This window comes from Dasypus novemcinctus, chromosome 15 (genome assembly GCF_030445035.2).
Source record: "Dasypus novemcinctus isolate mDasNov1 chromosome 15, mDasNov1.1.hap2, whole genome shotgun sequence".
NCBI lineage: Eukaryota > Metazoa > Chordata > Mammalia > Cingulata > Dasypodidae > Dasypus > Dasypus novemcinctus.
In genome coordinates, this window is record NC_080687.1 from 34,203,854 (window position 1) to 34,227,868 (window position 24,015).

At 41.7% G+C, this 24,015-nt stretch overlaps 1 protein-coding gene and 1 pseudogene across 3 annotated transcripts in view; both read left to right on the forward strand.

The window, feature by feature from the left end:
• TMTC4 (transmembrane O-mannosyltransferase targeting cadherins 4) overlaps positions 1–6,949 on the forward strand; it is a 77,891-nt gene extending 70,942 nt beyond the window's left edge. For all 3 annotated transcript variants that reach the window (XM_058276453.2, XM_058276454.2, XM_058276456.2), the window contains 2 exons: positions 4,225–4,294; positions 5,475–6,949. In XM_058276453.2, the coding sequence (XP_058132436.1) occupies positions 4,225–4,294; positions 5,475–5,623 (219 nt within the window). In that variant the 3' untranslated portion in view covers positions 5,624–6,949. The remainder of the gene's footprint in view (positions 1–4,224; positions 4,295–5,474) is intronic.
• A 14,851-nt stretch (positions 6,950–21,800) lies between these two features.
• On the forward strand, positions 21,801–22,592 carry LOC101444712 (zinc finger FYVE domain-containing protein 21 pseudogene; annotated as a pseudogene).
• Positions 22,593–24,015: the final 1,423 nt, after the last annotated feature.

The window sequence follows — 24,015 nt, forward strand, 5'->3', positions numbered from 1 at the left end:
TTGTTGTCAGCAGCACAGGAATCTGTGTTTCTTTTTGTTGCGTCATCTTGCTGCGTCAGCTCTCCATGTGTGCGGCGCCATTCCTGGGCAGGCTGCACTTTCTTACGCACTGGGCGGCTCTCCTTCCAGGGCGCAGTCCTTGCGCGTGGGGCTCCCCTACACGGGGGCCACCCCTGCGTGGCAGTGCACTCCTTGCACGCATCAGCACTGCGCATGGGCCAGCTCCACACGGGTCAAGGAGGCCTGGGGTTTGAACGGCGGACCTCCCACTGGGCCAAGTCCGCTTCCCCATCATTAACATTTGATAAATCTCTTTAGTGAGCCAGGAGACTTCTCGAGGTCAGGAAGGACTCTTAAGTCCCCTTTCTTTATCGCCCATTGCTGTCTAGCACACTGATGGGCATTTAGGAAGAGCAGATTAGCAGTTGTGAAATGATTGAATGAATATTTCTCATACATGGCTCAAAAACACCTGAATCTGTTGTTGTTGTTTTTTCTATCTGGCTGCGTCATCATCTTTTTAGTACGTTGCTTTGCCACGCCAGGGCCTGTGCCCTCCTCTTGGAAGCTCCTGAAGAGCTAATAGTCCCTTATTTCAGATTTCATCTTCTTTTTTCTTATCCTAGGCTCAGGGCCTTTTTTCTTTTTTTTTCCTTTTTACCAGGAGGTCCCGGAGATCGAACCCAGATCCTCCATATGGTAAACAGGAGCTCAGTTGCTGAGACACAGCTGCTTCCCCAGAATCTGTTTTGAGACTTTGTGGTGCATACTGGACATTCTCATTACATCTGTAATTAGGGGCTCCCTCCCCCCTCCCTACCTCCAGGAGCCCTTTTCTAACTGCAGTGACTTAACTACTCCTTACCTCACTTTATTCGTATGTAAAATGGAGTGATCTGTTCTACAGCCCTGACAGGGCCATTTGAAAAACCACAAAGTACAAGAATGTAATTTGTAACATGGTAAATAGATATAAAATAATAATTTTAATTTGGTTATCATTAAATGAAACCCTAAGGATCATTAAAACTAATTAGAATTTATATTACATCCTGCCGTTTAATTTCCACTTGGGGACTAATGTGGTAGAGCAAAAATATAGAAGTAGAGTAATGTTTTTCAGGGCTTAAAATGTTGCCTTTCGTGCTGATTTTTCTTTCTATATCACTGGCTCCATAGTTTAAGACCATATATTTAGAAGGCAGTTTCCCAAATGTCTAACCATCACAAATGTTTTTTACATATCCAGACACTACCTGTCTTTTTACATGATAGTTTTCCTTAAGCAGAGTTTTAACTCAGATAAATATATTTAAAGTAGAAATATCATATTGTTACTACAAATATATAAAGCAACTATGCAAATTAAATGATTTTATTAAATCCAAGCTAGATACGATTGCAGCCAAGCTCTGAGACACCATCTTAGCTTCAAGGGGAGATTGGCAGGTGTTAGAGGGTGTGACCCAAACCACCACCAAATGGGGGCTTTTGTCCAGCTGGAATCAGAAGAAAGGAAAGAGAATTGACCAGGGAATAACTTCTTCCCATATGATTCATTGTTCCCGCTTCCTGTCAGACCTTCTAAATCAGGGGTTCTTTACTTTTTTTGTTCCATGGACCCCTTTGCAGTCAGGTGAAAACCACAATCCCTTACTAAGCCCACACTATACTGTGTATTACTTAATTATGCACCAACACATCCCCACCAGAATAATTTTTTTTGAGTTTCCATTCAAGCTCCCGGACCCCCTTGTTAAGAACCCCTGTTCTGAATTATCCTCTCTAGTTGAAGTGGTATGTGAGGTGTCCCCTGACGCCTGCTGGAATGTGCTAGCTTTAAGGCTGCTGCTGCTGTGGATGTTTCTAGCCCCGCCAGCCTGGGGGACCCATCTGCCCACTGTCTGCCCACTGTCTGCCCAGTCTTCTCCCAGACAGACCCTCAGTTGTTCCTACTTAAAGACATAATCGGCAAGGCCTTTCTCTGCCACACGTATTGCCCTGACCCTGTATCTAATGCATTTTGTCAAATACATTTCAAAAAAGAATATATTATTTTCCCTGTCAGTTGATGCAAAAATATCCCCAATTTCAAATGTTCCCTTCTGTGTTCATCGGATCAAGTTCATGGTTGCCTGGGCCGTTAGGCATCTGGACACCTGCCACAGAAGATCAGTTCATCAACAGTTCATTGCTGAACAGGGCCATTATAAATCCTGATTTACTGGATGAGCATTGCATGGGCTTTGAAGAACCCGCAGACACATTTGCATTCTCAGGAGGCCTCCAGCCCTCCTCTACCTCCCAGGGCCCAGGCGCCTCCTCTCTTGGCTGCTGCCCCACTGTTACCTGAGACATTGGAGTGTGCCTCACCCACACCCCACCCCCCGTGCCCAGCACCCACCCCACCCTAACCCACTTTTTCTCCTGACACCTCTTTTTTGTCAGTGTCCATCATTCTTCCATCTCCTGAGCTTGGAAACTTAGATTTTTTCTCTTCCATTACCTCACCTTCCCTGTGCTTCCTCACGCCCATTCCTTCCCACCAATCCTTATCACCCTGTCAGGGCTCTGGCCCTGCCTTGCCAAGAGCGGCAGTCCCCCCATGAGGTAAAAGCCCCGAGCCCCTTCCCTCTGCCTGCCATCTGGAACGCTACTGCAGCCTCCACACCCTTCTCTGACTTCCCATCCTCCTGAATAAAGTCCAGACCCAAGGGCATTTGAGAAATTACATGTACGGGTAAATAAGTGGATCTAGGATCCCCTAGGAAAGTCCTAATCTGCTTTTTATCCCCAAACCAATTGTCTCTAGTAACAATATTGACTTTGCATATAAAGGAACATTCTTAGATTCTCTTGCCACCTTCTCAGATTTTAGGTTTTTAAGTGGCAATGTATGCATATCATCAGAAACAAAACAGATACTCAGAAATATGACACAGGTCACATCCCTTTGCTTTTTTTTACAGTAAAGCTAATATGGCAGGAAAATCCTGGACCTCCTTTGAAGGTGTTTCAGCTTGACATGTGGACACCAACATGGATTTAGGTCCTGAAAGTGATGTTTGTTGTCTTCTTATATGTTATCCTTTCAGTTCCTCTTGGGCGACGTTTCTGAACTATAAAGTTTTCTCTGCCAGCTCTGTCTAAAAGTGTTCCAGAGATTTTCACTCAAATTCCCAGCCTCCTTCTCAGGAGTACCGCAGCCCATTACAGAGCAAAGAAACTGGTCTTCTTACACAATGTATTATGCATAATCCTGGATGTGGGAAGACGGTCTGGAAAACCTCATGTCGGGCACAGATAGAAGGAGCAAACGCTATCTCAAAACCCACAGCAGTGGTTGTGTAAGCTTAGTGTGATGCTGATTAAAGCGTGTTTGGCCCTTTAGGAGTGCAGAAATAGATGGCGTGGGCATGCCCCTGGCCTGTCTCAGTGAGAACAGGTTGGGCACCTGTATTTCCCAGCATTAAGGTAGAGAGGGACCGGCCAGTCAGCAGAGTTTCAGTAATGATCAGGTAAGAAAACACTTTGCCCTGCTTCTTCCTGACCCAAGTGGAAGCGAGCCCTGTTTGGAGGAAATGCAAGTCTGCACAAGAGTCAGTTCACTCTCATCTGGGGACCCGGTCCTGGTCAGATACGATACTGTGACAGCTTAGATGACAGGAGGCCGTTTCTCCCTCATTCGCTCTGCTCATTCTTTCCAGCGGAATGGGCTGCTTCTGGTTTGCCAAGGGTGTTGTGGGTTCTTGGGGAGATTAAAAAGGCCCCCACCCCTGCCTCAAAAGACCTGGAACAAGGTCACGGATGCCGACTGAAAACGACCCTTCCGCGGGTGTCGGCGACAACCCATCCCTCTCCTGCTCTCCTGCACCCTGAGCTGAGCTGCTTGCTTGCAGTTGCAGAATTCCAACCATTTCGTGGAGGCAGGTGACAGCGCTCGTGAGCGTATCCATCCTCTCTCTGTAGTTGCTGTTGCTTTCTGCTGCCTCTCATGCCCTCCTTCCCTCCCTCAGCTCTGCCCTGTCACATGCTTTCCTGCTAGTCCTTCGGAGCCTCTTCTCAACAGTGCAGGCTCCTGCTGGGGCTTTGCCGTGTTTCCGGGAGACGGATAAAGTGGAGCAAAGTGGGGACGTTGAAAGTTTGAAGCCATTGGCGATAAAACTGTGAATCATTTTTGCAACATGTGCAATACTTCATTTTTTACTTATTTCATTTTTTTAGGAATCTGAAGCTTTATTCCTCAAGGCCATTAAAGCTAATCCAAATGCTGCAAGTTACCATGGTAATTTGGGTAAGGAAATTCTTCCATTTGAATTGTATTGGAATTCTATGTAATTTTAATGAAAGAGGTGCATTTCTGTAAAATCAATAGTAGGAGAGTGGTTTTATGAAATCTAGCCTGTATTATCCTCTGTAATCTGGTTTTAAAATGTGCTTTTTAAGATTATGACAAGGAAGAGCTAGCTAAATGATATTTCATATTTATAAATCTTAATTGCATGACCAGAACAACCCTCAACTTCCACTCTCAGTTTATCAGCTTCATATCATTAAAACTTGGGTTTTCATTCTTTGTGTAAAGGATTCTAGTATGTTAAGCTGAAAATACTTTGGAAGTTTGTAGTCTAACTACCCTCCCCTCCTTCCGTCATGGGCCCTCCCGTTCTAGCACGGGCCTCTCTGCTTTCTTAGACTCATGCTTTAGTTAAAAATGTATGCATAGTTATTTATTCCCTGGAATTCCTTTCATCCATTTTTACATCTCAGGATTTAGGATTTTTAGAGCATAGCAGGTCGATTTTTAGAATGTTCTGTCATGTAACTATTTTTTCACCAAATCTAGTCTCCATGGACTCTGAAGCTTCTCATCACTAAAGTCATGAAGCCTCAATAGTTGCTAGTCTGCCCATGTAGATAGTTAGTTTTATTTATAAAAATCATTATGATCAGAGGCCTGTAATAATTAGATTTATTTCAATCAGTGTTTAATGATCATGTCCTGATGTTAGGGCCCTTATCTCTAGCTGGTAAAAAAAACAAGCAAGTACTTTGCCAAAAGGTATAGAAAAATCTTTATTTAAGGGGGACAGGCTGTGCTTTCACGTAATCAGGGCTGTAGCAGTGCCCGAGTCTAGCCATAGCCGTTTGTGCTTCCTGGAAACTGCCTGACAGCAGAGAAATTCAATGTACCCTTCTTCTTATTCCTTTATGTAATAATTTTTGCCCCAGGCAGATGTATCATATCTAGTCATATGCAGAGGCCCAGAGCAACTGGCAGTAGTTAACGAAGGACAACCACCAGGGAATGTGATTACAATAAATAAAGTTTGTGGTACAAACAATATTTTCTTAAACAACGGTTTTTGAAAACTGTTTGCAAAAGTTCTGGAATATTTCTTTATACAAATGATTGGGAATACTCCAAGTTATTCAGAAGCATTTCCAGTGAAATTCATCCCTTGCTATTTCAGCTGTGCTTTATCATCGTTGGGGACAACTTGTCTTAGCCAAAAAACACTATGAAATCTCCCTGCATCTTGACCCCACCGCATCGGGAACTAAGGAGAACTATGGTCTTCTAAGAAGGAAGCTGGAACAAATGCAAAAGAAAGACATCTGATCCTTTTTCCTTCTTTTTTTAAAATTGTGTGTATGTGTTGCATGAGGCATATCATTAATATTATACAGTTACATTTAACCATTTACAAGTCTTACATCTGTTCATTTACTTTGTTTTTTTATGAAAACAAAATCATGCAAAAAGATGATAGCACCAGCAATATACTCTTGAATGCCCCATGTGGTTTTTGCATTGAAATTGTATTTTTTCAGACAACTCAAATGTAAATTCTAAAACACTAAGAATGAAGTCTTTTTTAATTAAGAAGAAAAAGAAAAAAATCATCTTAGGCAACTTTTATTAAAATTAAATCTGGGCAGCAGGTGTGACTGAAGTGGTTGAGCGTCTACTTTCCCACAAGGGAGGTCCATGGTTCAGTCCCCAGTGCCTCCTAAAAACAAAAAACCAACTCAGGGGAGCCATGTGGCTCAGTGCGTGAGCCCCAGCTTCCCACATACAAGGGCCCGGGTTCAATCTCTGACCTGGTACCTCAAAAAAACCAAACAACAACAACAAACTTAAATCTGCGTTTGGGATATGAACATTGTTGTATATAGACCAGCACTGTTGAACTCTATTGTGACCAAGAAGTGACAGACTGACTCTTAATAATTTCTATAAATGTCAAATGTGTCTGTATATTTGAATATTTATTTAATGACCGGAAGGGTAAATTAAGATTGTATGTTTTAATCTCTTTTTTTAAAATAATATACCATGAACTTCATTTGTAGGAAATATTTATTTGTATTTTTATGTACTGAACATAACATGTTTTGAACAGGGCAAAAATACTTGAATGACAGGTAGACATTTAAACATTTAGTGTATCCCTGCACTTTTTTCTCTTTAGGAAGAAATTGATCCCTGCAATATTTTTTGTTTTCTCCAATTTGTGCAGTTTCACTACATGGGAAATTATGTGGTATTCTACATAAACCATCACTATCAATAGAAAATTTAAGCCATGCTCTAGGCAAAAGCTGGTGGACTGACATCATTGTCTTTGTTATATCCAAATTAAGAGGGCTACACATCTATGTAAGTTGCTTTTTAAGGTTTTTAACTGTAAAGCAATTTTCCATTTTGCTTCCTGGAACTATGAAATTATTGGATAATGCAAGAAGTAAATTTTCTCTCAAAAGAAACCACATTTGGGGAGTTTGTAGTATTTTTAAGAATTTGGTTATTTTTCTTGTTTAATTTGAACAGTGATAATCATATTTGTTTTGTTCTTCTATATATGTTGTTGACCGAATGGTTTATGCAATTTCTGTAATTTCTTATGCAGTAAAATTACTTCATAAAACTAGTATGAAAATGTTATATGGCTTTTTAAAAGGATTATTTTCAAGTTAGTGAACTTTGTATCCTCCTTTCCCTTAAAATGAAATCAAAGTGACCCATTCGTCTTTACTCTTAGGTGACTTTTTGTTGTTGTTGTTAATTTTTAAATTTTTTATCTTTTTTTAAAAAGATACATGGATCACACAAAATGTTACATTAAAAAATAAAAGAGGTTCCCATATACCCCATTCCCCACTCTCACCCCCACTCCTCCCACATCAACAACCTCTTTCATCAATGTGGCACATTCATTGCATTTGATGAATACATTTTGGAGCACTGCTACACAGCGTGGATTATAGCTTTTGTTGTAGTTTATACTGCTTGCCAGTCCATTCAGTGGGTTTGGCAGGATATATGATGTCCTGCATCTGTCCCTGCAATATCGTTGAGGACAACTCCAAGTCCCAAAAATGCCATAATATCACACCTCTTTTCCATCTTCCTGCCTTCACTAACTCCCACGGCCACTGTCTCCAGCAATTTCTTCCATGGCTAGAGTCTCAGTATTTCTATAGTCAAATATCCTAAGTCCACTCTAATCCATATTTATACCTCCATCCTGAAAACACTGGGATGGCGATGTCCACTCCACCTCTAAATCGAGAGGGGTCTTATTTGGTTTTAAGGGCTATTTAAGAAAATTGGACTATGATATTATTCAAGTTCAGAGAAAAGGGTGAATAGATACGTATTTAGATGAATTTGATTCTCTACATTCACTCATTTGGGTACAAATCTTTTGAGGGTTAAAAATCAGTAATTCTGACTTAGGGTGGTTGAGATGCTTTAGAAAGGAAACCACTGAGTTTCAAACATTTCTTAAATTGTCCCAAAATAATTGTGACAATTTAGAGCTCTCACATGGGCAGAGGCTGTCTTATTTTTGTTCCTGCAGTGCTGAGCTTGACAGCTACATAGATGCAGTATATGCTTTGTTGATTTTTTAAAAACAAATGCTTTCTTTAAAACTGTACTTGTCTTTTGAGAGTAGGGGGAAAATAACATTCCCTGAAAAAGGCACTTCAGGGTTCACTTTTTTTACTGATATTAAAATTTTACTGTCAATTCAAGACAAGTTAATCTGGGGTCCCTGCCTACATAACTAATATCCTTTAACTTTCATTGCCTCCTCATCTAGGATTTCCATTGCAGCTCTTTTCTTTCCAAAGAAAATATAAATTTGATTGAAATTTCAGCAATCTTTTCTCTCTGCAGATTTTGGAAGTGTACCGTGCCGGCTCCCTTTTATTCCCACTTTTTTTCATTTTAAGGCATTCACTCTCTTTATTGCTAATCCCAATCTGAGGTCAGGGAAATCAGAACAAACATGGGCAAATTATACATCTGCAAATCCTTGACAGCATCACAAAGTTCAGAGGTGGTTTTTCTTTGTTTATTTTAACACGTATTACTTAAACCGACCCATTTTCTCTGCTGTTAATACAGATTTATTTTTTAATTTAGTTACAGGCTTATATTTGTTTCAAATTTCATCCTGTCAGCCACAGTTTACCATAGTTGACAGGACTTTTGGGGGTCCTGATTCTATCACATTTCATAAGCATGTTCTTCACACTTTACTTCAAATTGCTGCTTTAAAATGTCAAACAATACAGAAGACAGCCCCACATCACAGCATCAGGTGTCTACGTCTGTATGCCTATCCACCCAGCTTGGACTTTGGAGGCTGAAATCCCGGATTGGAGTTTTGGTTCTTCCACTGTGACATCATGGGAAGGTATTTGGCATTGCTTAAGTCTCAGTTTCTCATCTATAAATTGGGGATAATAAAACCTTCCTGGTAGGAAAGCTGTTGGCCCAGTAGACCCCCAATAAATGATAGTTTGGATTTTTGGAGGAGGGTATGTGTTTTGGAGCAGGCAGATCTGGCCTTTAATCAGTTCATTCTCTAATTCATTCAACAATATTAAGTGCCTATTTTATGTGCTAGATAACTTCTAGGCATGTCAACAGTGAGTTGACATGCACATGGTGCCTTGCTCTCATGGAAGCTGTTAGTCCAGTAAGAGACAATAATTATCCAATAATAATATAATTTATAACTGTGAGGAGGGAGACTCCCTGAGAAAGTGGCTTCTGATAAGAGATTTGCCAGGCAGGGGAGCATATCACCCTGGGGCAGTGGTTGAGGGATCATTCCCCCCAGCAGAAATTTGGCAATGCCTAGAGACATTTTTGTCGCAACTTGGGGAGAGGGTGAGTTACTGGCATCTAGTAGGGAGAGGCCAGGTGTGCTGCTTAACATCCCACAATGCACAGCAGCCACAACAGTTACCCAGCCCCACGTGTCGGCAGTGCCGAGGCTGAGGAAGCCTGGACTGGGCAGCAGAAAGGGCCTGGGAAAGGCCCTGTGGTGAGAAAGAGCAGATACCTGGGGAGCAAGTGCTGGCAGAGGTGACGAGGGCCAGTTTGTGCCAGTGTTTGCAGACCAAATGGACTTTATCTTAATTTATGGAAGGATTTAAAGCAAGGGAGTGACATGACCAGATTTGTTTCCAAAAAATCACCTTGGCGGCCAGGAAGGAATTGGAGGGAGGCAGAGAGGGCATAAGAAGAGCAGTGAGGGGGCCATTCTAGGGGAGAGACCGTGGGGGCTTGGCGCAGCCAAGGGGCAGTGGGATTGCAGAAGTCGGGACTGACCTGAGAAGTGTTCAGGTGTCAACTTGAGGATGGACTGGAAGTAGGTTGATGGGGAATAAGAGCTAAGAATCACACAGTTACATGCAGATAGACAGAAGCCCTTGAGAGGAGAGGCTGAATATAAACTATTTTACCTGAGAAGAACGGAAGAGATGGGATTCAAAATCAGGTGGAGTTTGGCCCTAGAAGTGGGGGATAAAACTCCTGTATAAGGGAAGCGGATTTGGCTTAGCAGATAGAGCATCTGCCTACAACATGGGTTCAAGCCCTGGGCCTCCTGACCTGTGTAGTGAGCTGGCCCACGTGCAGTGCTGATGCGCGCAAGGAGTGCCAGGCCACGCAGGGGTGACCCCGCATAGGGGAGCCCAATGCGCAAGGAGTGCTCCCCATAAGGAGAGCAGCCCAGTGCAAAAAAAAGCACAGCCTGCCCAGGAGTGGCACCACACACAGAGATCTAATGCAGCAAGATGACACAACAAAAAGAAACACACATTCCTGGTGCTGCTGACAAGAATATAAGCAGACCCACAAGAACGCACAGCAAATGGACACAAGCAGACAACTGGGGTGGGAGGGGGTGTGGGGGAGGGAAGGGGAGAACAATTCAAATAAATTTTTTTAAAAAACTATATGTAGCGAGGTCCAGATGGGGACAGATGTAGACACATTTATAAACTTACATGGTTGGCCAAATTGTGGTTGCAGCATCATTAGTCATATTACAAGAATTTTGCTCTTTCTGAGCCTTCGTTTCTTCATATGAAAAAAATGTAGGTAATAATACCTAATTTGAAGGTTGTTGTGAAGATTAAAGTTAATGTTATAAAATGTCTACAGCTATACTAACATGTTAACCACTAGCCACATGTGACTTGAGCAATTGAAATGTGGCTAGTCCAAATTGAGATGGGCTGTAAAATGTACACTTGATTTCGAAGACCTGGAATGAAAACCTAATGCAACACTTACCTCAATCATTTTTAAATTGATATCTGTTGAAGTGATAATATTTTAGATATATGGAGTTTGATAAAATATATTGTTAAAACGAATTATAGGGAAGGAGATATGGCTCGGTGAATAGAGCTTCCACCTACCATATAGGAGGCCCAGGGTTCAATATCCAGGGCTTCCTGGCCCATATGGAGTGCTGCCATGCGCAAGGAGTGTTGCCCCGCATAGGGGAGTCCCGTTCCCCACCCCCTCCACCCCCCGCCCCATGCAAGGAGTGCAGGCCTGTGCAGGAGAACAGATCACCCAGGAGTGGTGCCACCATCCACATGGAGAGCTGGCGCAGCAAGATGATACAACAAAAAAGACAGAGAAGAGACAATATGAATCGCAGTGAACTATGGAGCTGAGGTGGAGCAAGAGGATGGTCACCTCTCTCCCAGTCTGGAAGGTCGCAGGATGGGTTCCTAGAGCCAACTAATGAGAATACAGACAGACAGAGAAGAACATACAGTGATGGGACACAGCAGACAACGGGGCGGGGGGAGGAAACTAATTATACATGTTTCCTTTTATTTTCTTAATGGGGTACTAAATTTAAAATTGCACACAGAGCTTGCATTTGTGGCTCACTTTATATTTCTACTGAACAGTGCCAGTCTGGAGCGTATTAGGAGCTCAGTATGTGCTACTTACCCAGAAATTTCATCACAAAGAATTCATTACAAAAAATAAATATAAAACATTTATTGCATCTATCTGTTGCAATCTAATCAATTAAAAAGCATTTATTGGACACATACAAGGTTCATATCTCTCATCTTTGTCCCTAAGGCTTTCATAAATGATTAATCAGATGTCCTTCTGGAAACCGGGTACAGGATGCCCATCAAGATTACATGATACCAAATAGCCAGAGCTGATGAGGCAACGTTCTTCTCCATAGAATAATTAGAGCTAATGAAAGTTGAAAGAATGACAATTATAAAATCATCCCTTCTCTCCAAAATGAGCTCACTGATGCAGGCAAAGATCAACATTGAATAAAACCATTAGATGAAAGTTTGATGGGAATTTGACACTGGAAAGGCCAGGCTGTTATCAGCTGAACACACTGACCAATTTTGGCATTAATACGAATGGCACACCAAGATATTATGTGTATCTCATTGTGTTGTTCTCTGAAGTATATAGAACTACCTAAGGGGTATTGTTGCAAAAAAATAACAGTCTGATCTGCATCTAAATCAAAGTTTACCTTCTTTGGCTCCTAGTTTTAAATTAAAAACTTCAAAATGGTAATTTTTTGAGACAGTTGATAATAAATGTTAATTTTTTTATGATAATGGTATCACAGTGATGTAAGAATGCATTTTTAGAAATGGAAACCATCTGTGGAGGTGAGATGATAGGACGTGGTATTTGCAACAACAAAAGAGAAGGAAGACATAAAAGGAAAACAGAGAGGAAGGAACAAAGAAAAAAAAAGGAGGAGGGAAGGTAGGATTTCATGATTTTCCAACCCTGATAAACTTTAATCAGCCTTCCTAGAATCTTGTCAAAGATTGTGGTCAATGTCATTGGCCTTTAAAGAACCTGCCTCTTTAAGAAAAAATCATAGTGTTATTTGTAACAATTCAATCTTCCAGCATCTCCCCATCTCTGCAAGTTTCCCTAAATTTTACAGACAGTATGACAGTTTGAATTTGGTGAATCCACCAAAAAGATTATGTTTTTTAACTAATCCATTCCTGTGGGTGTGGGGTCATTTTGACTGGACTTTGTCGGTGAGGCCCAGGATGGGTCTCTGTCCTCTTACTAGAGCTTTCTATAAATGGAGACACAGAAAGAAACACCTGAAAGGAAGCAGCCATTTTTGACCCATGTGAGAGATGACTCAAGGATCACTAGAGGTCAAACTTAAGCACAAAGTCCCCAAGAGGCTGGGCCAATGAAGCAGCTCAAGGTTAAAGAGACAAGCCATTATGCCTGACAGCCCAGAGCTGAACTCAAGAAGAAAGCAGAGCAGCTGAGATTGAGCAAGAAGGCCTGGAAAGAGACATGCCCTTTGCCTGCTTGCCCACAGCTGGGCTCCGGGAGGTGGTGAGCTCGGAGGGGAAGGCAGGGACCTCGGCAGTTTTTGCCTGCCATCTTGCTTCCCTACACCAGGATGCCCAGTAGCTGGTAAGAAAGTATCTCTGATGGTACTTCTTTTTGTCTCTCTCCCCTTCCCTCCCCACCACCCCCCCCCAGTTGTCTGCTCTCTGTGTCCATTCACTGTGTGTTCTGTGTCCACTTGTATTCTTGTTAGCAGCAACAGGAATCTGTGTCTCTTTTTTGTTGCGTCATCTTGCTGCATCAGCTCTCCGTGCGTGCGGCGCCACTCCTGGCCTGGCTGCACTTTTTTCATGTGGGGCGGCTCCCTTGCGGGGCGCAGTCCTTGCACGTGTGGCTCCCCTACGTGGCAGACACCCCTGAGTGGCAGGGCACTCCTTGCGTGCATCAGCACTGCACATGGGCCAGCTCACCACATGGGTCAGGAGGCCCTGGGTTTGAACGCTGGACCTCCCATGTGGTAGGTGGACACTATCTTTTGAGCCAAATCTGCTTCCCTGATGGTGCTTTGATGTGGACATTTCATGGCCTCAGAACTGTAAGCTTTTACTCCAAATAAATCCCCTTTATAAAAGCCAACACATTTCTGGTACTTTGCATCAGCAGTCCTGTGGCAAATTAAGACAGTAAGTGGTCATAGTTTGCAAGTTCTCTGAAATCTAGAAGCTAATTCAGTCCTGAATTCATTTCCAACGGCTACATTCTCTCTTATCGTCTCATGCTGCACATCAAATTTCTTTTCGTTCCCTATCTGTTTCAGTCAGGTGATAATCTTTCTTGACAGAATGCAGAAGTAAAATAAGTTTGAGATTCTGTTCTTTTTCATTATTATGAAAATTATAATAGCTAACAGGTATCACAGGTTTGTCAGACCATTTCTCTGCTTCTGTGTTCAAAATTCTGATTGATGAATTTGTGTCCCCTGGAGGCACTGAAATACAGAATCAAGTTAAAGTTTTTATCTTTTTTATAAGAAGAGACATGTTGGTTCCTCTGGCTCTGCTTCCTCCTTTGGGTCTCACATTTATGGTGAAAGCTTCCTCACCAGGCATCTGGGAGAAATGGAGAGTTCACTGGGGCATCAATTTCATTGAGAAGTAGCGGTATTATACAGAGATAAGGGGAAATTGGAATGTGCTTACCATTTGACCCTAATAGAGGGATCCCAAACATACGATAACCTTGATTTTCAGTAAAGCAAGACACTTAATATTGCTTCCAATATTAACGAATGAACACCAATTTGTCCCATTTAAAAACCCCACAGAACTTTGTCTCAAATGATTTTCCTCATGTCTGAAATTCTACTAGGAAGATAATAATTTGGCTATGGTCATTTTAAGATGATGTTGCCCACAAAATGCAAATCGGAAGCTAGTTTCTTGTTTAAAGTAGAAGGCACAAGGTGCTTGTGTGGTAGAGACCAGGGTAGACAGCCAAGAGAATGTTATCAAATGCTAAGGCTCTTACCTTGTTCTTCTGTCTTGTTCCAATCTCTTTTCTTTAAACTTAAGAAAGTAGAGTTTATCTTAACAGTGGCTATTTTTGAGGAGTGAGCAGTGGGTCAGAGAGGGACTTTTTGCTTCCTACATTGTAAATCTCTGCATTATTGGAAATTGTTTTTCTTTTTAAATAAAGCAACCACATGTGTGACATCACAGAGAAATCTGAATTCAAGAAACGTCTTCTTGGGAGAGCCATGTTGTTTTGGTTTCCCAGTGGTAAAACAAATACCATACTTAACATACTTAAACAGAAATGTATTGGCTCATGGTTTTAAGGCTAGGTGAAGTCCAAAATCAAGCTGTTAGCAAGGCGATGCTTTCTCCCAGAAGATTGTGGCATGCTGGGGCTGGCTGCTGCTGATCTTTGTCCTTGGCTTTTCTGTCCCATGACAAGGCACATAGCAGCATTTTCTCCTTTCTCTTCCAGGTCCCTTGACTTCCAGCTCCTGGCTGCTCCCCATGGCTTCTCCTTCGATATCCAATTTCCTTTGCTTATAAGGACTTGAGCCATTTTGCATTAATGCCCACCCTCACAGTTTAACTAGTAACATTTTCAAATATCCTATTTAAAAATGAGTTCACACCCACAGGTATAAATTAAGATTGAGAACATGTTTTTCTGGGGTACATGATTCCAAGCTACCACACTGGGTTTGTAATAAAGCTGTGACAAGTTGCTTTGATGAGAAGAGACCACAGGTGCACTCAAGAAAAAGATGTTTGCTCAATTGCTTTGCATGATGGAGGGGAGAGGTGCTGGAGAGACCAGAGACTCCAGGGCAATGCAAGAAAAAAGAACTTGGGAAAAGAGAAATGTCCAAAGAGCATTTTTCAGATTGTTGGCTGGTTATGGGTGTGCAATGTAGACCCTTTTCTGAACTGCACTTTTAAAAACCTTCATTAAATCCTCTACAAACCAATGTTTATGTGCCTCTCTTGGAGTTGTCAGGAAACAGCTCACATTGAACTGTGTAAAACTTGGACATGAAAGGAAAATCTGTGTTACATCTGATTTTCAACCCCAGTTCCTTTACCAGGCATATGACCTTAGACAAGTGATTTAATTTTTTAGCACTTCAGCCTCCTCTTTTGTAAAATGGATTTTTCACAGAATCATTGGGAGGTTTAACTAAGAAAAGGTGTATCAAGTCCTGGAACAGTGCTCAGCTCAGTATTCAATAAAAATTGAGGGGAGAAACCCCTCACTTTTCTTGAGGTTTCAACTTGTAATTAAATGACCCAGAAACAACCTCAGGATTTATATTTTTATCACCTATTTTCCAAACCTGATTAGTTCAACTAGTATAGTTACATTATTTATCAAAACTGCCTTGAGTGTCTTATATTTCTAATTATTTTATTTTTAAATATGTGGCATTTTTCACGGGCCAATAAAGCTTTTCTGCTTTCCACTTGTGGAATCCCTCTAGATTGAAGTTGCACTTTTTGTATCTTTTAACATTGTTTTATCTCAGCAGTTAAACTTCAATAGTATCAATTCTGGTGGCTAGATCTGAGATTTGTTTTGAGGAAAAGCAAAAACTGCTAATTTTTAGAACTTTTTGATAAAACATATGGATAATAATTTTTACAGTACTGGTCTAAGAAACTGCAGATAAGAGCAAATGAGAGGATGTGGTAGAAATACATGGGACCAAGAGCTGTGAGATCTGTCCTAAGGTCAACTTCACCAACAAGTCATTTTTTTTCAAGTTTCAACAATTCCAGTAGATAAAAACAATTCCAACCCTGCCACTAGTTAACTGGAACCTGGGGCAGTTCAGTCAATGACTCCATGCCTCAGTTGCTTCTATAAAAATAATGTGTTATTATTGCTTTTGCTATTAATTTCTCTTCTATAAAATGAGAGGGCTGGACTAAATCGTGGTCTTCAAACATTTTAGATGCTTAACCTTTTTCTCATCAAACTAAATCTTATACAGAAGTCCACAGTAAAAAATGATGAAAGCGAGCCAGTTTGGTTGATTATATAAATCCTCATAAAAATCTGTTGTGGAATGTAAGAATGCTTGAAATTCCTACACCTTTGTGGAAGTAAACTATTGTGAAGGTTTCTAGTCCTGATAGGATCTGATAAAGTATAAAGAACTCAGACTAAAACAGTAAAACTCTGCCTTGCCATTCATCAGATTGAGATGACACAAATTAAAGCAGTTGCAAAGTTAACAGGAAATGGTTTTTCTCCCAGGGACACACTGAGGTTGTAAAGTATCAAAAGACCCCCTTCCTTTTGGTGAATACTTCTTTCTCACTGAGAAACCTTGTTCTGTAAAAGCATTGAGTATCAGGAACATTGCTGCTTGAAGTAATCGGTAAGTGCAACATCCCACTCTTACCTGACGATCCATGTTACTTTGACACAAAGAAGCAGCCTCAGCTTCCAACCCAGGGGCAAAGCTTCCTTCAAGAAGTTTCTGGATGCAACATTCCCCATTCTCCTAGGACATGGACCTTCGGCCCACTTCATGGGCCAAACCTGATGGTGACCCCTTCACACGTTTGCACACAACCCCCTATGTTGAGCCTATCAAAACTTGTTTCCTTTAAGTTACACATAAACCCCACCCTTCCTCAAAATCTTACCATAGACTTATCATTATCTTTGTTTGCTGAGGCATCCCAGGGTTCCTCTGCTGTGCAGTCTCCCTCATTGCAAGGAGCAGATAAATCTGGCATTTCCCAACATAATTTTGTGCCTGGTGGTCTTGAGCTGGTTGGTCACAGGCTAACATGTGATTTTGGGCAGGCCATTTAACCTCTTTACCTTATCGATCAAGTTAAGAAAATTCTCTACCTTGCCTATACTGTACAATGCAGGAATAAAAAACATGAGCCCTGGTCAAGATGGCAGAGCTCTGTCCCTCCACAAAAGTTTTGAATAACCAGCAAGAACTGACAGAAACATCTTCCTTAAAGTTCCAGAAAATAGTTTAAGGGCTGCAGTAACAAAGCAAGCACCAAATCATAAAAAGACTACTTAAAAGCAGTAGGAGAGTAGGTATTGCAATTCTGCTGAGGCTCAGGGCCCAGTTAGCACATAGACAGCCCAGAGATTCAAGTCTCTTGGACATACACCTACCAACTCCAGCCCCAACTGTAGGTTCAATAAAAGGGACAGAAGCCATGTGTAGAGAACTCATATCTGAGTCCAACTCTGTCACACTCAGGAGCACAAACTCCAAAGTAGGGCCCACTGACAAGGTACCAAACTCCAGAGCTATCTGCCATGACCATAGGACCTGGGTTTCTCAATAGGCCTCAGGAGCCCCACTATTTGGGGTAGTATCTACTTTGGCTATCTATGAGATCCTGCTGAGACATGCATAAATGTTACCTCTCTGATGACCTCCTGACTCATTTTGAAGTCTCTTAGCCATATAAACTCATTTGTTTTTACCATCTCCCCCTCTTATTCAAGGTCTTTTCCCAGTTGCATCACCAGTTGGTGCTTGGAGGTAATCCCTCAGAGCCAGGGAGGCTCATCCCCAGGAGTCCTGTCCCTTGCTGGGGGAAGGTAATGTATTTATATGCTGAGTTTGGCTTAGAGAGTGGCCACATTTGGGCAACATGGAGGCTCTTAGGAGGTAACTCTTAGGTCCCTGCAACACTAGGGTAAGTCAAAATTTCAAGAGCAAAAGGCTCATAAGCATAGTAGTCAGTTTCAAGGGCCCATCAGTGGACCATCCTTCTTCACTGGTCATTGCTCCTGTATTTGGGGGATTGTTGCTGTTCCATTAGAGAATGCAGCAGAACTCTCCAGGTTGGGAGTTCATTGAACTCACCCAGAACAGCTGCAAGGAGGTGAGGATGGACAGCCAACATACCAAGGAACTGAGAGAGTCTCCAACAGCAAGCAAGAGAGCCCCATCCATCAGCCATATGAGATCGAAGCCCCCTCTCAGTTAGAGGTGGAGTGGGCATCACCATCCCTGAATCCTCATGTTTGGGGAATAAAATATGGACTAGAGTTGACTTGCTGATATTCTACTATAGACTTATTGTGATTCTAGCAATGAAAGAATTATGTCATTGATGTGGAGACAGTGGCCACTGGAGGTGCTGAAGGCAGGGAGAGGGAAAAAGGTGTAATATGGGGGCATTTTCTGGACTTGGAATTGTCCTGAATGACAATGCAAAGACAGATACAGGACATTGTATATCCTGCCATAACCTATAGAATGGAGTGGGAGAGATTGTAAACTACAATGTAATCTGTAATCCATGCTATGTGGCAATTCTCCAAATGTGTTCATCATTTGCAATGAATGTACTGCACTAATGAAAGAAGTTGTTAATGTGGGAAAAGTGGGAGGTGTGGGGAGTGGGGCATATGGGAATCCCCTATATATTTTTTTTCAGTTTTTATTTTTAAAAAATTTTTAATTAATAGCTCACAAGGAACCCTATATATTTTTAATGTAACATTTTATGTAATCTATGTGTCTTTTAAAAATAAATTTTAGGGAAACGGACTTAGCCCAGTGGTTAGGGAGTCATCTACCACATGGGAGGTCCGCGGTTCAAACCCCGGGCCTCCTTGACCCGTGTGGAGCTGGCCCATGTGCAGTGCTGATGCGCGAAGGAGTGCCGTGCCACGCAGGGCTGTCCCCCGCGTAGGGGAGCCCCACGCACAAGGAGTACGCCCCGTAAGGAGAGCCGCCCAGCGCAAAAGAAAGTGCAGCCTGCCCAGGAATGGCACCGCCCACACTTCCCATGCCACTGACGACAACAGAAGCGGACAAAAGAAACAAGGCGCAGCAAATAGACACAGAGAACAGACAACCGGGGGAGGGGGGGAATCAAATAAATAAATAAATCTTTTAAAAAAATAAAAATAAATTTTAAGATATATAAAATTAATAAATAAAATAATAGAGAGATAAAAGCAGCAGGATCTCCTGGTGCCCTGTTTGGCTGCTCCTCCACCTTTCACTAGCTTGGCTTGGAGCCAGCCCATGCTCTCAGTGTAGATCCCTGGTCCCAGTTCCAGATAGAGTTGAGAAAACCTCATGTACATACTGGGAGCATGTATGTCTGACTCAACCTGTCTAGTGATAGCCCGAGGGACTTGCCATCCCAGAACTTGCCCAGTGTATAGAAGGCAGTTCAAGAAGTGCTCTTACAGAACCTGTGGAGAGGAGTCCAGTGTCTGCCTGGGGCAAGGGATTGCTAGCTGTAGGACATAAAATACAGTGCTCAGACCATGAGGAAATTGTTTTCTAGGGAAGAGGGGACATTTGTATCCATATAAAAGGGGACTGGGAATTCCCACAGTCACTTGTGCATGTCCAAAAGAAGACATATGCACAGAAAGGATCAGGGAAGTCTCTCTGTTTTGGTCTGGAGCTATTTTCTAAACTCATTGTACAGATAAGCGTTGAAGGAGAGCACTCCCACAGGTCAATCTTTAACAGGTGGGAAAGGTGTTTCTCTCACTAGCTCGTGGGCTTGCTCTCTCTCAATTCCTGGAATTCAAGGAAAGCTCTGTCATAACACTAGATGGATACAAGCTTAAGAAAAAGATACCAATATCTAAATTCCAATACAATTGGACTAAATTCCAATACAATACACTAAAGTTTGAAAATATCCAGGAAATTAGTAAAATGATAGATGAGCACAAAGAGAATATCAATAGAAAGATGAAAAACATGAAAGGAACCTAACAGAGCTGAAGACAACAGTAAGAGAAATTAAAAATTCCTTAATGAGTTCAACAATAGATTATAGTTGACAGGGGGGGGGAAACAGTGAATTTAAGATAAGACCATTAAAATCATTCAGTTTGAGATGAAGAAGGAAGAAAGAATGAAAAAAGTGAACAGAGCCTGAAGAACCTGTGGATCATCATCAAATGTACCAATACATGCATTGTAGGAGTCCCAGAAGGAGAAGAGAGAAAGGGGCAGAGAGAATGTTCAAAGAAATAATGGCTGAAAAACCCCCAAATTTGACAAAGGACATCAATACACACATCTAAGACACCAATGAACTCCAAAGAGAATAAATCCAAATAGACCCACACTGAGGCATATTATAATCAAATTGTCAAATGCTAAAGATAAAGACAGAATTCTGAAAGCCATAGGAGAGAAGCAACACAACACATACAAGGGACCCTGAAAAAGACTGTCAATTTCTTATCAGAAACCAGGGAGGCAAAAAGGCAGTAGGAGAACATGGTAAAAACTTGGAAACTGCTAACCATGAACTTTCTAACAGGCAAAACTCTTTTTCAAAAGTAAAGTAGATGGAGCAGATGGCTCAAGCAGTTGAGCACCTGCTTCCCACATGGGAAGGTCCTGGGTTTGGTTCCCAGTGCCTCCTAAAAAGCAAACAGGCAAAAAAAAGTAACTCAGGGATGGGAGAGGGAAGAATAGGTGTAACATATGCGGGCATTTTCAGAACACTGGAATTGTCCTGCATGACTGATATAGCCCATTGTATATTTTGTCATAACCTACAAAATTGTGCCGGACAGAGTGTAAACTATAATGTAAACAGTAATCCATGGTTAGTAGCAATGCTTCAATATGTGTTCATCAGTTGTAACAAATGTACCACATTAATGAGGGATGTTGTTAATGTGGGAGGGGAGGGAGTGGGGCATATGGAATCCCTTATATTTTTTATGTAACATTTATGTAATCTAGAGCTTCTTTAGAAACAAAACAAAACACAACCAACTCAGGGAAGCCGATGTGGCTCAATGGCTGAGTGCCAGCTTCACATATATAAGGTCCTGGGTTCCATCCCCTGCCCTGGTACCTAAGGAAAAAAAAAAAAGGAAGAGTTAAGACAGTCCAGATAAACAAAAGCTAAGGGAGTTCATCACTAGACTGCCCCACAAGAGATGCTAAAGAGAGTTCAGTAGAAAATAGACTGAAGCAGCAAACTAAAATAAAGCTCTCTGGTAAGGGTTAAAACAGAGATAAATATAAAGGCCAGTATTATTATATTTTTGGTTCGTAACTCCAAACTTTTTACTTCCTACAGGAGCTAAAAGGCAAGTGCATAAAATGTAACGATAAATCAGTGGTTTTGGACTCAATGTATAAACACGTAATATGTGACAAGAACTACATAAAGGTGGGAGGACAGAGGGTATAGAAATATAGTTTGTGTATGCTATTGAAGTTAATCTGCTGTGTCAAAACAAACAAGATTGCTATAGATTTAGGATATTAAATATAAGCCTCTTGGTAACTATAAAGAAATCACTGGAGAATGTGCAAGCTCACAGATGCAGAAATTGGAGTGTAGATTTCCAGGGGTGGGGGGACTGGGGGAATGGGAAGTGAATGCAAAATGAGTGTAGTAAGTAGGGTTTCTGTTTGTAGAGATGGGAAAGTTCTAGTAATGGAGGGTGGTGAGGATATTGCTAATCAGTGACTGTGATTATTCCCACCGAATGGGAGTGGTTGAGATGGGAAAGCTCATGTTGAATATAAGTTCCCTCAACTGGAAAAAAAAAGCAACTAAAGAGACAATGACAATTAAAGGAAATACCTGATCCTGGATGGGAAATAACAAGGAAGGAGAGAAGGCTCAAAATGACATTATTGGGGTGACACATGGTGCCCCGAGTACTGCGTTTTGAGGAGTTCCACCTGGAGGATCCTCAGAGGGTCCCAGATAAAGTGTCTAAGACGTATGCTGTGTGACACCAAGTTTGACTTCATCACCAGAGAGCACCACTGTCACCGTCGTGGGAGGTGCTTTCTGCTACAGGCTCTGTAGCCAGAAGGCGCCCCTGTCGCGCTTGTGCTTCGTGGACCGCCAGCGGCAACGCGTCCAGCCGGGGGCGCACACAGGAGGCAGGGTCTTACCACAAGCAGCTCAAAGTGCTGGTGAATGGACCTACCTTCCTTGTAACTTCTGGAAAATCAGAGAAATCTGAAACACTGGTCTGTCATCTCTCCAACAATAAGAGATACTTGGTTCTGGAGGAAGATGAAATTATTGAAATTGCACATATTTCAACCATGCGGATTCTCCCAGAGGGTCTCGCTCCCGGAGGAGACAACAGGCAGGCCACCGGCAAGCTCTTGCAGGAGACAGTACCGGAGGCGGAAGGCGTGACCCAGCTTGAAGCTGATGCCGAGGAAGACGCCAGAGCCGGCCAGAGGCAGCCAGCAGCGTGGCTGGGGCCGTGCACCAAGCCGTCCAGCCCTTCTGTCCATCACGGAACCAGTAACTCCCCGTGTGAGCCTAGGGGACATGGGCAGCTCCTGTCCTGTGCTGGGAGACGCAGTTCTAGCATTGGGAGAAGCAGACGGGGTGGCTCACCTAGCAGTGCAGACAGGGCTCAGCAGCGCTGTGAGCTGCTCGGCATTTTAGTCTGTGCGTTCCCTTGTGGTCCTTGATCAGGACTGGGAGACGGAGCTACACTACTGCCCAACTCTTTTTAGCTACCCCATGTTTTTATGAGTTCCCCGGTTTGCTAGAGTGTTCTGACCACCAATGTTCGTGTCATTGATTCTTCCGGGAAAGCCATCTAGGTAGTGGTTTATGTTGGGGTCCTTTTGGTGTCTGAAAGGCCAGGTTGAAAAGTTTGCCTTAGCCTGTTTTAAAGACTGTCCATTTACTGTGTCACTCATCTTGGGCCAGGAACAAACTTCTGGTACCTCACAAAAGGAAAGAAGCCAACTTGGTGTTTGGTACTTTTCACTTAATATTTCTCTTTATTAAGATGACTGTACGGCTATTTGTATAGAAAGCTTATGATTGAAACCTATTTTGAAGATACAAAAAAGGACATTCTTGGGATCTATGAAGATTAGAATATAGACTAAGTTTTATAACGAATGTTAAATTTCTTGAACTTGATAACTGCACTTAAAGTGGATACATAAGTGAATATCCTTTTACTTGTGAAATATGCACAGTAGTATTGTGTTCAAAGAGCATGATGCATACAACCTACATTCAAATGTTCAGAAATGGATTAATAAATAGGCAGATGAATAGATTGATAGAATGATACAGCAGGTGTGGCAAAATACTAAAATTGGTGGATTTGGCTATCTGGGGGTAAAGGAGTATGTTGGAGTTCTTTGTATGGGGTTTGTATTATTTTTATAACTTTCCCATAAGTTTGAAAGTACTTCAAAATAAAAGTTTAAAATAAAAATGAAGCAAAAAAAAAAAAACCCAAATGATCACATATATGAAATCTCTACAGAATTTTAAGTATAGGATTATTTATGGAATTAGTCCTTTTGACAAAGAAGCTCACATACAAAAGAAACTATTAGTACTGATAATATATATTTCAGTGTGTATTATCCAACTTGCCTGCTTCAGCCATCATATTAAAGAGCAAGGATTTTAGGTTCAGCTGGATATAAGTTTAAATCTTTGCACTCTTGTTTTCTGGCAATATGCTTTGACTGTGTTATTTAGCCTCTTTGAGCCATTTCTTAAATAGAATGGAAATACTATCAGCTTTATATTATTGTTCCAAGGATAAAGTAAGAAAAGAGTCATATTGTGTCTGGCCCTTAAAAAGTGCTTATTAAAGAGGTGTTTATTTCCTACATTTACAGCTCAAGAGAATTAAGTTACATTTAATTTTGTAAAGTCTTCATTTCTAGGCACCAGGTTAGTATTATTTCCTTTTAAAAAGTTACTATTTGAACAGCAGGATCCAATAATGTAATTCATGTTATAAGTACAATAGCAACAATGTTACAGGATTAGGGAAAGATATATAAAGGGTTATGAATCTTTGCAGTGAAATTAGCTACCAGTGATTTATTCCATCATGGTGGAAGATATTTGGTTGGT